The sequence below is a fragment of the Ascaphus truei genome, chromosome 18, assembly GCF_040206685.1.
Source record: "Ascaphus truei isolate aAscTru1 chromosome 18, aAscTru1.hap1, whole genome shotgun sequence".
Classification (NCBI taxonomy): domain Eukaryota; kingdom Metazoa; phylum Chordata; class Amphibia; order Anura; family Ascaphidae; genus Ascaphus; species Ascaphus truei.
Genome location: NC_134500.1, coordinates 27,109,706 through 27,125,550, shown reverse-complemented (window position 1 = coordinate 27,125,550; position 15,845 = coordinate 27,109,706). Strand labels below are relative to the sequence as shown.

General features: G+C 48.0%; 1 protein-coding gene across 5 annotated transcripts in view; it reads right to left on the bottom strand.

The window, feature by feature from the left end:
• Window positions 1–8,572: 8,572 nt before the first annotated feature.
• AP3B2 (adaptor related protein complex 3 subunit beta 2) overlaps window positions 8,573–15,845 on the bottom strand; it is a 125,164-nt gene continuing 117,891 nt past the window's right edge. For all 5 annotated transcript variants that reach the window (XM_075575930.1, XM_075575931.1, XM_075575928.1 and 2 more), the window contains 6 exons: window positions 12,903–13,003; window positions 12,232–12,463; window positions 11,771–11,855; window positions 11,445–11,542; window positions 11,057–11,195; window positions 8,573–10,260 (listed from right to left, as the gene is read on the bottom strand). In XM_075575930.1, the coding sequence (XP_075432045.1) occupies window positions 10,110–10,260; window positions 11,057–11,195; window positions 11,445–11,542; window positions 11,771–11,855; window positions 12,232–12,463; window positions 12,903–13,003 (806 nt within the window). In that variant the 3' untranslated portion in view covers window positions 8,573–10,109. The remainder of the gene's footprint in view (window positions 10,261–11,056; window positions 11,196–11,444; window positions 11,543–11,770; window positions 11,856–12,231; window positions 12,464–12,902; window positions 13,004–15,845) is intronic.

Genomic DNA, 15,845 nt, shown 5'->3' with positions numbered 1-15,845 from the left:
CGTACGGCACCCTGCGAGTATGTGACCTGCATACGGGGCAAGGGTTAATACTCACGCTCGCAAGCGCTCCCACTTTTCAGCTCCGCAGAGGTCCCTCAAATGGACAATATCTCCAGTAAAGGACAAGGATTACGGCTGAGTCCACTGTGCCGCTGACCACGCTTGGCGTGGACAAGTATTAAGGCTGACTCCACTGTGCCGCTGACCACGCTTGGCGCTTAGCGCGGTCAGCACAATATCTGTCCGGACACGCCCATGCAACGTGCCCGTACGCTCACGGGCGCTAGGTGCTAGCCGAGACAGATAACATTGTGTTTCTGGCGCGCTGAAGGGTCACATGACCTCCTCAGCCAATCAGCGCCAGTCACTGCTCGGCCACGCCCCCGGCCACGGCCCAAACGCTCTTACAAAAAAAAATTGCCGGACAGCCAAACGCTCATGCTTGGAAAGTTGGTGACGTCACCACTCTCAAGCATGAGCGAGGTCAGCGGCACGGTGGACGCAGCCTAATTCACAGCTCGGAAGCTGCCCCACTCCTCCCTTTCGCAAAGTTACCTCCAATGAGTTATATCTCTCCTAAATCCGTCCCCATATACCACCGCCACAAACAGCACACAAGTGAGCACGTGACTTAGATATGCAACCAGGGCTAATACACACAGCTACTCTAGCCCAGCGCTGCGCAAACTTTTTCAGCTGCGGCCCCTTTCCTGGGAGCCCCTCCTCCCCCGAAGGCATGGCTTCAAATGACGTTGCGGGTCACGTGACCCCACCGCGTCATTTGATGCGCGTTGCCATGGCGACGCATGACGTCACATGACCCCACAGCGTCATTTGATGCCGGGTTGCCATGGCGTCGCGTCGCAGAAGACCTGGCTGCCAGTAGGTAAGTGAGGTTACAGAAGCCTCACGTCTCCCCCAGCATTAAATTAAATGCCTGGGGGAAGAGCGCGGGGCCTCTGTAAAAACCTGCGCCCCCCCTGCAAATTTTCCCACCCCCCAATTTGCGCACCGCTGCTCTAGCCAACTCGCCTTTCGCCTGTGCAAGGTACCTCCAGAGAGTTAATATTAACCCCTTACTCAATTGCAATCATATCTATCCACTGCCACCACCTGGGGTATGCAAATAAGATAAGATGTTATATTAATAATTGTGAGGGTCCCTGGTCCCTGTTGATTATAGAATCCCCTATGCACTTTGACACACCAAAATCTGTTGTCGCAAAATGTGTCCGATAACGTAAATACTCTCCCCAGAGCGTGCAACAGCTCCTTCAGAGCCCAAAGCATCACTTATTAAATGTTTTAATATATATACAAATACAGTGGTTAGATCACAGAAAAAAGGATCACAAGAATATACAGTTACAATAAAATGCAGAACAGTTTCTCAAAATAAAAAGGATATAACATAAAAGAAAACCTATACATCACCAAATGCCATAGCTTTCCCCCAGAGAGGCCACTGGTTCAGGAACAGGCGATATCACATATTTGGGCCCAAATAACCCTCTGTTGGAATCTGATTTTTCATAAAAACTTGCTCTCGTATGTAGTATTTTTTCCCATTCAAAGGACATAAACCGAGCCCCTGTTGTAAATCCGCTGTGATATTGACAGTTTTATGACAGAGGGAAAAAACTCTTTTTAAATATCAGTGTATATATGTTTACATTTAATATGGTTATGTTGGTATGATTTTGGAATTATTTAGAGCTAAAATTGGGACCTGTTTAACATTGCTCCAATTTAGAATGTGCTTTTAAGTAGTTAATCCTCTATACATGCTGCAGGGAACTCCATTTGCACTCGATTGGGATTGCATGTGCTCCTACTTTCTCTAATTACACTAGATCCATTGGCTGCTGCTCTGCACTTAAACTCCAGGGACAGCGCTATCACGTGACCTCCTGACGAAGCACTACGTGCGAAACGCGTAGAGGTCACGTGGTGGCAGTTCCTGTGGAGTTATTGCAGCCGGTGGGAGCGGGTCCCCTTGTCTCTAGCAGGGTAAGTACTCAGATTGGTCCGGACCCGTTCTGTAGGGCGTAGCTAGATCCTGTGGTCACCCCTTGCTCCACACCGATCACACTGGTGTATTTACCAGTCCCGTTTTATACGTTTTTTGTTATACTTTGCCTTATTGCTGTTTTTATTCTGTATCAGTGGATGCCTTGCCCACTGTCTTAGATTAATAAATTGTTCATACCCCCCAGTGCGCCTGTCTGCCTATTGTTTACCCCTCTGTTGGAATCTGATTTTTCATAAAAACTTGCTCTCGTATGTAGTATTTTTTGCCATTCAAAGGACATAAACCGAGCCCCTGTTGTAAATCCGCTGTGATATTGACAGTTTTAAGACAGAGGGAAAAAACTCTTCTACCAAATGACTGTAAGCTTTGAAATACCTTGGCCATGGTCCTGTTTACCTTAGTGTGGGAGAACCATCATTTACTTCCATCTCTAGATTCTTTTAATGGTCCTACAAGCAGGCCCGGCCAAGGGGCAAGCAGATGCACCAGGTTCACATCTGGTTCACATCATACACTATTTGATATTTATGTTTGAGCCGGTATCCCACTATTTTTCCTTTCAAGGGGCAAGCAGGCCATAAAACACTTCTTTGTATTTTTTTTAAATCAAACTGTACCCACATTAACCCCCAAAGCACCAGATTGATCAAAGTACCCAGTGTCTCATGATATTATCATGACAAACCGTAATAACCAAACTCATGTTTGGAGACAATGAAGTCTTGGGGGCGAGTATCAGGCCGTGGGCATAACTCAGGAATAATAATACTACATGAATAGGGTTAAATCCCTCTGTGTTCTGTACATCACAGCGCTGCTGGTGCAATCTCTTGTGAGGCTGCTGAGGTATAGGATACAGGTAGGTAGGGCTAACTCCCTCTGTATACCTGAGACGCAGCGCTGCTATTGCAGGTATAGGTGAGGCTGCTGAGGTATAGGATACAGGTAGGTAGGGCTAACTCCCTCTGTATACCTGAGACGCAGCGCTGCTATTGCAGGTATAGATGAGGCTGCTGAGGTATAGGATACAGGTAGGTAGGACTAACTCCCTCTGTATCCCTGAGACGCAGCTTCTATTGCAGGTATAGGTGAGACTGCTGAGGTATAGGATACAGGTAGGTAGGGCTAACTCCCTCTGTATACCTGAGACGCAGCGCTGCTATTGCAGGTATAGGTGAGACTGCTGAGGTATAGGATACAGGTAGGTAGGATTAACTCCCTCTGTATCCCTGAGACACAGCGCTGCTATTGCAGGTATATGTGAGACTGCTGAGGTATAGGATACAGGTAGGTAGGGCTATCTCCCTCTGTATACCTGAGACACAGCGCTGGTATTGCAGGTATAGGTGAGACTGCTGAGGTATAGGATACAGGTAGGTAGGGCTATCTCCCTCTGTATCCCTGAGACACAGCGCTGCTATTGCAGGTATAGGTGAGACTGCTGAGGTATAGGATACAGGTAGGTAGGGCTATCTCCCTCTGTATACCTGAGACACAGCGCTGGTATTGCAGGTATAGGTGAGACTGCTGAGGTATAGGATACAGGTAGGTAGGGCTATCTCCCTCTGTATCCCTGAGACACAGCGCTGCTATTGCAGGTATAGGTGAGACTGCTGAGGTATAGGATACAGGTAGGTAGGACTAACTCCCTCTGTATACCTGAGACACAGCGCTGCTATTGCAGGTATAGGTGAGACTGCTGAGGTATAGGATACAGGTAGGAAGGGCTATCTCCCTCTGTATACCTGAGACGCAGCGCTGCTATTGCAGGTATATGTGAGACTGCTGAGGTATAGGATACAGGTAGGTAGGACTAACTCCCTCTGTATACCTGAGACGCAGCGCTGCTATTGCAGGTATAGGTGAGACTGCTGAGGTATAGGATACAGGTAGGTAGGGCTAACTCCCTCTGTATACCTGAGACACAGCGCTGCAATTGCAGGTATAGGTGAGACTGCTGAGGTATAGGATACAGGTAGGTAGGGCTATCTCCCTCTGTATACCTGAGACACAGCGCTGCTATTGCAGGTATATGTGAGACTGCTGAGGTATAGGATACAGGTAGGTAGGGCTAACTCCCTCTGTATACCTGAGACGCAGCGCTGCTATTGCAGGTATAGGTGAGACTGCTGAGGTATAGGATGCAGGTAGGTAGGGCTAACTCCCTCTGTATACCTGAGACGCAGCGCTGCTATTGCAGGTATATGTGAGACTGCTGAGGTATAGGATGCAGGTAGGTAGGGCTATCTCCCTCTGTATACCTGAGACTGTTAGTACAGTGATCCTGAGCTCGTCTGTATGTTTATCCTGCTGGCCGGGATAGAGAAGGAGAGATGAATAAATCAAGATAAGAAAGCTGGGAAGAGAAAGTCCCTAAATCTCCCCATCCCTTATCCACTGAACTGACTTAGGTTACTAATAAGCTTGATGCTCGGCACAGGTCACTGAAGCTGTGCAGCGGGGCGCCGGTGAGCAGTATGCGGTCGTCTCTCGGTGCTTCCCTAGCTATGCCCCCCAGATAGCTCACTGACGAATGACGTCAGCTAGGATCACCAAAGCACACGTTTCTCGTGTTACTCGCTTCTCCCGGGATGGGCGCGATTCAATCTCTGGGCGCGCATCTTAAAGCAGCAGTTCAAGCAATATCCTACGTGTTTGTTTTTTTTTAAATAAATCAGTTCTGTACTGTGAGAAAATACTTGTAGCATTTAAAAAAAAATAATTACTGACATTTTTAATGTAGTCTAATGTAACAAGCATTTTTGGTTCCTATAGCAACCATTTACAAAGTCACATCCCCTTCCTCTTCTGGAACAGGCTCTGGCTCTTGAACCCTGCCCTCTCTCTAGCAGTGCACCAATTGTATCTAGTGCCTGCCTGGTCACATGATCTTCCACACAGAAGTTTGCATCTTTGGTCCTCTTCTGCAGCACTAACGGGGATTTAGTGAACCCCCCGAGCCGAATCTTCGCCGATCGATTACAGGAGAACGGATCGATCAGCAACGTAGCTAATCACTTGTCAGTGTGCAGATTGTATTGATGCACATATTGAATGGAGACATTTTTTTTTTTCTCCAAATAGCAGCTTCAACTGCAGGGGTCCTGTAACTATAGCAACCAAGAATCGCCGGCTTTAAAGGAACAGCGCCCCTATTGATTTGAGACAAAGGGGTCTGCAACCTGTCAAGTGGAAGAGCCACACCCCGGCTTAAACGTCTTATTACACCGCTACAAACACATACATGATGCATGTACTTGTACACGCACACACTAACAGGTATATACTGTACTAGCATTAACATACGATAAACTTACTTCAATCAGAATTAGGGAAAGGAAAAAAACACGGGGGAAGAAAACGCCTCCCACAATAATAAGTCCGTTTATTTCATTTTTTTCGTGGTTTTTTCGGTGCAGCACAGTTTGATGCCGGCTGCCGACCCCTGGCTCCAGTTGGAGACGAAGGATATGACCGGTGGTGGATTTCCCGATAGGCCCGGGACAGAGCAGCAACATTGGGGAGTGGCAAATTTCCCGGGTTTTTTTACGTCTTCCCCCTCCCCCCCCCGTTTTATATATATATATATTCAGATTTAAATAGCATGAGCATGATAACATTTTATTGTACCGGTTTCTCTTTATCTTTGCTTTTCTTCGGCGGTGTCCCGGCATGCCGCCCTCTTTGGCGAGCTGCCCGTTGCGTTGCACCTATGTAGCCTGCACGCTGCACTAGTTGGTACGATGGCCGACGGAAGACGCCGCGCGCGGTCACTTAGTAATACTCGCTGCCCGGGGTTATTACCAATTATTTTGCCGCTTCGCAAGGCGAGACTAAAAATGCAGGGGCGGCAAAAATGGTACATGCGCCACTGGATATGACCACGCTGGTGTCATAAATAAATAACATATTGGTGATTTTAGTTAGAGAAATGATATTAAGTTGATATTTATAGGGAATAAGAGGAAAACCAAATATTGAATTAGATGAACAGAATGGGAGTGAATAATCCCTTAGGGAATATATATCTCTGTTTAAAGAGTGCATACCTTTGTGGGATAGGGATAGATATCCTGGTTAGTATGGTTCTCTGATCATCATCATGATTCAGTAGAGAAAATGAATTGAAATGTTCCCTCCTGTCCTGATTTTGGCTCTTCTTCGGATTCCTACACTCTGCTGCGCTTTGATCCCGGCTTCGTCCCTTGACCATTCTACCTTCTATTACCCTGGACCTTGGCTACGGAAATCTACCATCCTCCACTCTCCGACCCTGAATTACGGCAAGTACCCTGACTACCAGGACCTCTCCAACCCTACGACGCTGAACGACTTGGACTGCGCATTCCGGACAGGACTGCGTGGTTGTGGGTCGGTGTCTTTCCACCCCCACCTCAGCCCCGCGGTCTTCAGTCCTGTTTGTGGTGAGTGCAGCGTGACAGTGTTCTACTCAATATACACTCAAATTCAGGTTTATTAACGATCTTCAGTTGAAGGCCCTGATTGACTATTTTAGTGAGCTCTTTTGTATATTGAATAGCGGGATCTTTGGATAAAATCTCGTAGCGTTCTCTATCGGATAGTAGTCTTAAATTCCCGTAAACATACTCGTCTACTTTTTGCATGACTATATGACCGCCCTTATCGGATGGTTTAATAGTGATGGTCTTATCATTTTGGAGCTCATGAAGTGCCTTCCAATCTCGCGAGTTTAAATTCTCTTGGTGTCTGGTTTTGGGTAGACATTCGATATACCAAACTAATTTTACGAACATCTCCACATTGGCGCTGGTTTCCATGGGGGGAGTAAACCTAGATTTGGGTTTTGGGTCATGAAAGGCCCTTCATCCTGTGGTTTTTCGAAAATTTTCCAAAGGGGAGACCAGATTATTAAGAGCCTCAAGTTCCTGAGTGGTTCTGCAGAAAAATGTATGTAACAGAAGTTTGCGGGCGAAGAGGTTCGTGTCGTTGACCCACTCCAAAGTGTTTAGATCACTTGTTGGAGAGAATGATAGACCTTTATTTAGTACTTTAATGTGGTCAGCGTTAAGTATGGAATGTGAAAGGTTGATAATTTGGGTATTTGTATGGTTCTGTCAGAGTGGTTAGAACCTGTTCTTTTTGCCTCTGCTTCTCTCGGCCCAAACGTCTCTGTTTCTCAGATCTTGTTTTCTTCCCACCCCTTCTTGTTTTCTTCTTTCCGTAGGTGGTCGTGTGGTAAACGGGGTCTAAAATACCAAAGTTTAAAATAATCTTGGTCATCCAGTACCCTTGTCCTTCCACTGATCTGGTGTCTAAACACCCTTCCTTGCTTGAAGTCATTGGTAACTTTTATAGATTTCTTCTGCTTGTGTTCCTTTATCTCAGGCACAGCTTTGTCTAGGTCAGGGGTGTCCAAACCTGTCCTCGAGAGCCGCACACAGGCCGGCTTTTATGGATATCCCTGCTGAGCACAGGTGGCTAAATCAGTGGCCCAGTCAAGCAGTGGTCAGTACCTGCTAGGGCCAGAGTGTGCTAATGGCAGTGACAGGGTTAAGGGGACAGTCCCTCCTAGGCGCAAAGTGTATTAATGGCAGTGACTTGGTTAAGGGGTCAGTCCCTCCTAGGGGCAAAGTGTACTAATGGCAGTGACATGGCTAAAGGGTCATATCTGGGTGACTGACGCCTTTTCCCCCAAATCTGCCCCCTATAAGTATGATTAAATCCTTATTAAAGTTATTATAGGGACACGGGGAGCTGAGACTTGGGAGGGGGCTGATTTCCTCGTGCTGCTCCCTTGTGTCTGACGTCTGTGTGTTCAACAAGTTTGCACAGGCAAAGCCCCCAATACTGACGAAGCTAGTTCTCTAGCGAAACGCGTAGAATTGAGGCAGATACCAGACACGTGGAGGAGAGACGCCGAGCTGTTCGTTGCTTCTTGCGGCCGCAATTAGGAGCACCTGTGGCGGAGCATCTCCATTCCAAACCTAATCGCGATTCCTGGAGAAGAAGAGGCGTGCACCCTATCCATCCCACCCTGGTCCCCAGACACCCCTCTACGTGGGACTACTGTTCGTGTACACTTTATGTGTGAAATGCCTTTACTCACTGTCTGCTTGTGAGTATAATCTTTGCAGAATTTCATAGGAATATCATTTGTGTGCTGTACAGTATTGTACTATTTTTGTGATCTCTCCTCTTTTACATGTGCATGGTGTCCCGCTCCCTTGTCACCTCTACCCACAAAGCCCCCCAATACCCCTTATCTGTATCTCTGATAAAGGGTGGTGTAAGGGGAAAGAAAACGCTTGATTGTGAAACACTTCCATTCAGAGGCCCCCGAAGAAATACAACTTGTGAATAATTTCCAAAGAAAGGAGAGCCAAATCTTTGCTTTTAGCATTGTTAAATTATTTTAAGGAAGCCAGTAAGATTACTAAATTCTTTTTGAGATTAACCCTCTAACTACAGTGTTAGGATGTGACCCCCTATGACCGTATACACCCCACCCTTAAACACAGATACCAGGCATGAGGACACAATCGGACACGGACGCTTTTTCACATTGAGTTTTATTGACGGATCTGGCTATTTTAATAAATAAATGCTCAGTGAGAACAGCACAAGACACTGGCCAGAGGGGACAGGCCGGACACCGGAGAGAGAGGGGACAGGCCGGACAGAGAAGGGAAAGGCCAGACACCGGACAGAGAGGGGGGACGCTGGACAGAGAGGGGAGAGGCCGGACGCCGGACAGAGAGGGGAGAGGCCGGACGCCGGACAGAGAGGGGAGAGGCCGGACACCGGAGAGAGAGGGGACAGGCCAGACAGAGAAGGGAGAGGCCGGACACCGGACAGAGAGGGGAGAGACCGGACAGAGAGGGGAGAGGCCGGACACCGGACAGAGAGGGGAGAGGCCGGACACCGGAGAGAGAGGGGAGAGGCCAGACACCGGACAGAGAGGGGACAGGCCGGACACCGGAGAGAGAGGGGACAGGCCGGACACCGGAGAGAGAGGGGACGGCCGGACCCGGACAGAGAGGGGAGAGGCCGGACAGATAGGGGACAGAGAGGGGAGACTGGACAGCGAGGGGAGAGACCGGACAGAGAGGGGAGAGGACGGACACCGGACAGAGAGGGGACAGGACGGACACCGGACAGAGAGGGGACAGGACGGACAGCAGTGCAAGGGTTAAACCGGTCATTCTGTGGGTGCACAATAAAACGAGGGACCAGAGCTACACAGCCAGGGACGCAGGCGCCTGTTCATCTGACCGGCCAGGAATGCAGGTATCTGGAATAACGTGGCCGCAGACACGGGACTCTAATAATGAGCAGCTAGGGACATAGGCGTCTGTACTAATGCCCAGCCATGGACACGGGCGTTTCTAATCATGACCAGCCACACGCATCTGTAACGGCGAGCAGCCACGGACATAGGCGTCTGTATCAGTGACAAGCCACAGACACAGGATCAACAATGACCGCCACGCGAGTCCGATCACTGCACGTATGTTCAGTGTTCTTATTACAGAATCACTGCACGCATGTTCAGCGTTCTTATTACAGAATCACTGCACGCATGTTCAGCGTTCTTATTACAGAATCACTGCACGCATGTGCAGAGGATAAACCCCAAACATGTATATCAGACGAGAAATAATAGTGATGCGTGACATTGTACTCAGGGTACAGACTGCTGCGGTGTGTCACCACCTCCCATCACTTGCAAAACGTAGACTGTAAGCTCTTCGGACCAAAGATGGTTACAACGGCAGTTCCCTCACCGAATTATTAAACCCTGGAGTGACTACACCTGGTGACAAAGTTATAGACCCACCAGCTGCGGGGTGTAGTCCCCGGGGCCCCAACTCTGCTCTAATACGCTACGGATACACTGTTCCCCAATGTGTTATGGGTGCCTGTGATTAACGCCGGTGAAATGCGTGGGGTTGCCTTATCGCACCATGGAGTGCGCTGCGGGTGGCTGGTCTTACTAAGAGTGATTTTGTAAAGTGACCATCTGCAGCGGGGGGAGGACGGGAGGATACAAGGCAGCGGTCTCCCACCCCTAAGGTGTCATATCTCCCTCCCCGTGTCACTGGGTCAGCGCCTGCATGATATCCTTGGCCAGCATAGTTCCGATCACCATCTTCTCGCTGTTGATGGTCAGCAGGGCCGCAGCGTCGCCTTTTAGAGTCAGAGTGACCAGGATGAGCGTCCCACTGCTCACCGTCTTTGCTGCGAACCTGTGGGAAGCAAACGGAGTTACCGGCCAGTGAAAGGTCAGTCTCTCCTAGGAGCAAAGTGTACTAATGGCAGTGACATGGTTAAGGGGTCAGTCTCTCCTAGGGGCAAAGTGTGCCAATGGCAGTGACAGGGTTAATGGGTCAATCCCTCCTAGGGGCAAAGTGTGCCAATGGCAGTGACAGGGTTAAGGGGTCAGTCCCTCCTAGGGGCAAAGTGTGCCAATGGCAGTGACAGGGTTAAGGGGTCAGTCCCTCCTAGGAACAAACTGTACTAATGGCAGTGACAGGGTTAAGGGGTCAGTCCCTCCTAGGGGCAAAGTGTACTAATGGCAGTGACAGGGTTAAAGGGTCAGTCCCTTCTAGGGGCAAAGTGTACTAATGGCAGTGACAGGGTTAAGGGGTCAGTCCTTCCTAGGGGCAAAGTGTACTAATGGCAGTGACGGGGTTAATGGCTCAGTCCCTCCTAGGGGCAAAGCGTACTAATGGCAGTGACAGGGTTAATGGCTCAGTCCCTCCTAGGGGCAAAGTGTACTAATGGCAGTGACGGTTAAGGGATCAGTCCCTCCTAGGGGCAAAGTGTACTAATGGCAGTGACAGGGTTAAGGGGTCAGTCCTTCCTAGGGGCAAAGTGTACTAATGGCAGTGACAGGGTTAAGGGGTCAGTCCTTCCTAGGAGCAAAGTGTATTAATGGCAGTGACAGGGTTAGAAAGTGCTGTTGAGTTTGAGGTTTGCATAAAATGAACATTAAAATAAACGCCCTTTTCGCGTTATGACCCTGCGTGTGCGGCCCCTCACCTGTACTCCTTGTCAGCGCCACACGGCACGCGGCTCATGTTAGCGGCAGACGTAATGCGCTGTACGATGATGTGGTCGCTGTGACACGTCCCGCCCACTGACAGCTTCTCCGTGATTTCATTCATACCCGTGAGTTTTCCTGAGTGGGGAAGCAGTAATGTTATAGTTACTATCGAAGATACTCGATACTGCTCGTATCACGTGGGTTAGAGGAACATGGTGGAAGGTTCGCTGACCCACCCAATTGGTCTAGATACTCAACATCACACAACACAGCATGTTCATTATCAGGGGGTTGAAAGTGTATAAAGATACTCAACATCATTATACAGCGCAGCACAATCATGGGGGAGGGGGGGTGCTCCCCCCACTCCTCCCCATCACTCACCTTGCTCTCTCTTGAACTCGTTCTCGCTCATGAAGACGGGCGCCATCAGCTCCCCCACGGGTGGTTGGATGGACACATAGAACTGGCGGGAGTGTGTGCTGGGAAAGGGCAGAAGCAGGTCATGTACTGAGCTACCAATCAGCAAACGGTTAATATCACGGGAATATTACACACTACACTATAATATAAGTAGAATGAACTTGCTAGCTCCATCACAGCCCTGCATATGGAGACTCCTACAACCTGGACGCAAATATCTGCAAGGTCTCCCTATCTGGCTATAAGGGGTACCCAGCCCCATGGCCAAAGGGGAGGGGGGCGCTCACCATAACTGGAAGTTGGCAGCCTGGGTGGAGTCGCAGAAGTCTATGCCCATTATGACCATGGAGCTTTCTCCAGGAGCCAGAGACTCTGCAGAGAGGAGAAAGAGCGGTCATGGCGTGGAGAGAGCGGTCATGGCACGGAGTGAGAGGTTCAGAATTGGGATGAGGCGGAGAGGGCATTACATGGATAGAGAGGTCAGGCGTTGGAGACCATGAGTTGACATGAGAGGTTGAAGAGTTGGATGAGAGGTCATAAGTTGGGTGAGGTCATGAAATGGCGAGTGAGAGGGAAGTCATGACATGGAGACACTGAGAGGCCATGACATGGAGAGAATGAGAGGTCATGAGTTGGGGTGAGTGGGCATGGCATGTGATGGCTTCTCATACCTTCAAGAAGGTCATGAGTTGAGTTTGAGTCACATGCAGGGGTCAGACATTGGGCCCTTGTTCACCCCCCTAGTTACCGATCTCCTGGAACTCTTGGACCCTCAGGCTGGACAACAGTTTGGGGTCACTGATACGCACATTCTGCACCTCCCCCTCCATGTTGTTGGAGATCTGGATCTGAACGGACACCATGCGAGGGTCCGGGGGGAAAGGTTGGCGGCTGAAGATGTATTCCACGGACAGACCCTCCCCAGTCATACGGTGCAGCAGCTCAAAGGTCCTCCCTGAGGAGAAGATTGGGCTCACAACCTAATGGGAAAGAGAGAGAGAGGAAGGTGTGTGAGAAGGAGAGGAAAGGGAAGGAGGAGAGATAAAGGGAGGAAACAAGTGGCTGGTGGAGGAAGGGAGAAGAGGGGATAGGAGGATAAGGGGGCAAAGAGGAGCAGATGATAGGAAGAAATTAATGGGAGATAGAGAGGAGGAGTATGGGGTCAGGAGAGGGACGAGGAGGGAGAGAAGAGGTGAGCAGAGGAAAGGAGGGACACAAATAAATGAATGGAGAATAGAAGAGTGTCAGAGAAAACACTTGATAGCATAAAACTCAATTTAACCCCTGCAGGGAATCTGGAGTCCATTAGTGTAAAGTTCCCTGGTAATTAGGCCGGACTACATTTTCATTACATTTCCTGATCCCACAATGCCCGGCACCATTATCCAATAACACGACACGGTGTCGCCCCCTGCTCACCGTGGGGGTCAGCGATGTATCCGTCATGGACAGACCCTCCAGGTCAGTCACCAGGCTGGCGGACACAATGCTTCCAGAGGTCACCAGAGGGACAGAGGGGACTGAGAAGGAAACACATGGTGCGGTTAACATCCCACGTCACCCAACTAAAACACACACAGCCCCGGCCAGTTTGTGTGTGTGTGTGTGTGTGTGTGTGTGTGTGTGTGTGTGTGTGTGTGTATCTATATATATATATATATATATACATACACACACACAGCCAGCTTATCTTTCTTTCTCTCTCTCTCTCTCTCTCTCTCTCTCTCTCTATATATATATGTAATACTATATCAAGTGCGCATGTACAATCTTGTGAGCTAGTAAATTCTTATTGCAGCCCTAATGCTGGCTAATCACAAATATAACCTTAGATATTCATAGAAAACAATGCATTCGACGCAAAGAAAAAACATACGAAATGCGATAATGTAATTCGATTGGTTGTATCTAGTATGCAGGGCAAGATATTAATGGCAATCTAACCAGTCTGGAAATAGTAAACGTGCCAGATGGTCCTATTTATAGCATGAGAAAATCACTATGAGTCCCAAAGACTGATTCCTCTTCTCTGCTATTAATGAATTAATGTCCCACTATAAATTCTCAAATCTGAGTCCAGTAATCCGGATAGTATAGTAGAAATAATTGTCGCTCAAGAAGTAGTGTGACTGTCTCCTCACATAAAAGAAACTTGTGTCCCCCTGTCCTTCACCTGGGGCGTAATCTGTTGGGTAAGAGATAGTCTTTCTACCAAATTTCAGTGATAGATCAATGGACAAGCCCCTATAATAAGAGACAGGGAAATGCCTAATGGGGCATATTTACCGGGTGATGCAGGTGATTCAAGCGTCCACAGGAACCCTCTCGGTCGTTGGCACTCAGCTGGCGTTGCAGTACTCTATATACCGACCTACGGTTCTCCTCGATCCACGGTGGGGGGCTGCGCCGTTGCCTCGGGTGTCCCCAGGAGACCTCTCGGTCTCTGGCACTCAGCTGGCTTAACCCCAATTAATAGCAGGAGATATACTCTATACAGTTATATGTTCCCTGTTTGATCCTTTCTTTTAATATATTCTCCAAAGTAGACTTGTGTCCGTTCATCATTATCCACGGCTTCCCCTATTTTGTTCCTGCCTCTACACCTCACACCTGAAGCTTTCCTATAGTGAGGGCGATTCGTTTACAGCGGGGAGGTGAAAGAGGTGCAGGATAGGTGTGGTGTTATTGAATCCAGGTGCTACACAGTATACACGTTTGCAGTAACACACAGCTATACCCGTGGAAGAGGGTCATGCTGTCCTTTAGGGAGACGGGAGATCGGTGAGAGCTGCCTGTGACCTAACGGGATACTGCCGGGAGAGAAGCAAGCTAGCGAACACGTGTGAGTGGGTCTGCTAGCTCCCGTGGATCGGAGGATGCCGGAGGTCGATATATAGAGCACTGCCATTTTATCTTGAGTGCCAACGACAGAGAGGTCTCCTGGAGACACCCGAGGCAACGGCGCAGCCCCACTCCATGGATCGAGGAGAACCAGAGGTCGGTATATAGAGCACTGCAACGCCAGCTGAGTGCCAGCTGACGGTTCCTGTGGACGCTTGAATCACCTGCTTCACCCGGTAAATATGCCCCATTAGGCATTTCCCTGTCTCTTATTATAGGGGCTTGTCCATTGATCTATCACTGAAATTTGGTAGAAAGACTATTTCTTACCCAACAGATTACGCCCTAGGTGAAGGACAGGAGGACACAAGTTTCTTTTATGTGAGGAGACAGTCACACTACTTCTTGAGTGACAATTATTTCTACTATACTATCCGGATTACTGGACTCAGATTTGAGAATTTATAGTGGGACATTAATTCATTAATAGCAGAGAAGAGGAATCAGTCTTTGGGACTCATAGTGATTTTCTCATGCTATAAATAGGACCATCTGGCACGTTTACTATTTCCAGACTGGTTAGATTGCCATTAATATCTTGCCCGGCATACTAGATACAACCAAATGAATTACATTATCGCATTTTGTATGTTTTTTCTTTGCGCCGAATGCATTGTTTTCTCTCTCTCATGTCCCGTTCCATGGCTCTACTTCTGCATGATATCGAACATCCATCCCAAATGCTAACTTTCTTGTAATCCGATCGCCTTAAAATATAACGTATTCTTACAATAGCGCTAAATCTGAGTCTATCCCTGCACCTCCCTCCTGTGTCAGTCAGGGTTCCCATACGTGAGCGAATTCATATGATTTTGAGGATATGCCAATTCCTGAGCTTAACAGACATTATTCCCGGGCATGTGTGTGTGTGTGTGTGTGTGTGTGTGTGTGTTCCAACAAGCAGCTTATCCTTATATTTTAAGAAACTGTTCTGCATTTATTGTAACTGTATGTTCTTGTAATAATCTTTTTCTGTAACATAAGCACAATATATATACATATACATATATATATATATATACATACATACATACATACACACACACACACAGTTAGGTCCGGAAATAATTGGACACTGATACAAGTTTTTGTTATTTCGGCTTTTTACCAAAATAAATTCAAGTTACAGTTAAATAATGAATATGGGCTTAAAGTGCAGTCTATCAGCTTTAATTTGAGGGTATTCACATCCAAATTGGAGGAAGGGTTTAGGAATTACATCTCTTGAATATGTAGCCCCCTCTTTTTCAAGGGACCAAAAGTAATTGGACAATTGACTCAAAAGCTGTTTCATGGACAGGTGTCGGCTATTCCTTCATTATTTCATCATCAATTAAGCAGGTAAAAGGTCTGGAGTTGTTTCCAGGTGTGGCATTGCAAGTGAAACAGGGCATCCTTAGGCTGCAAAAAAAAAGAAAATCCATCAGAGATATAGCAGGAACATTTTGGAACATTCTGAGA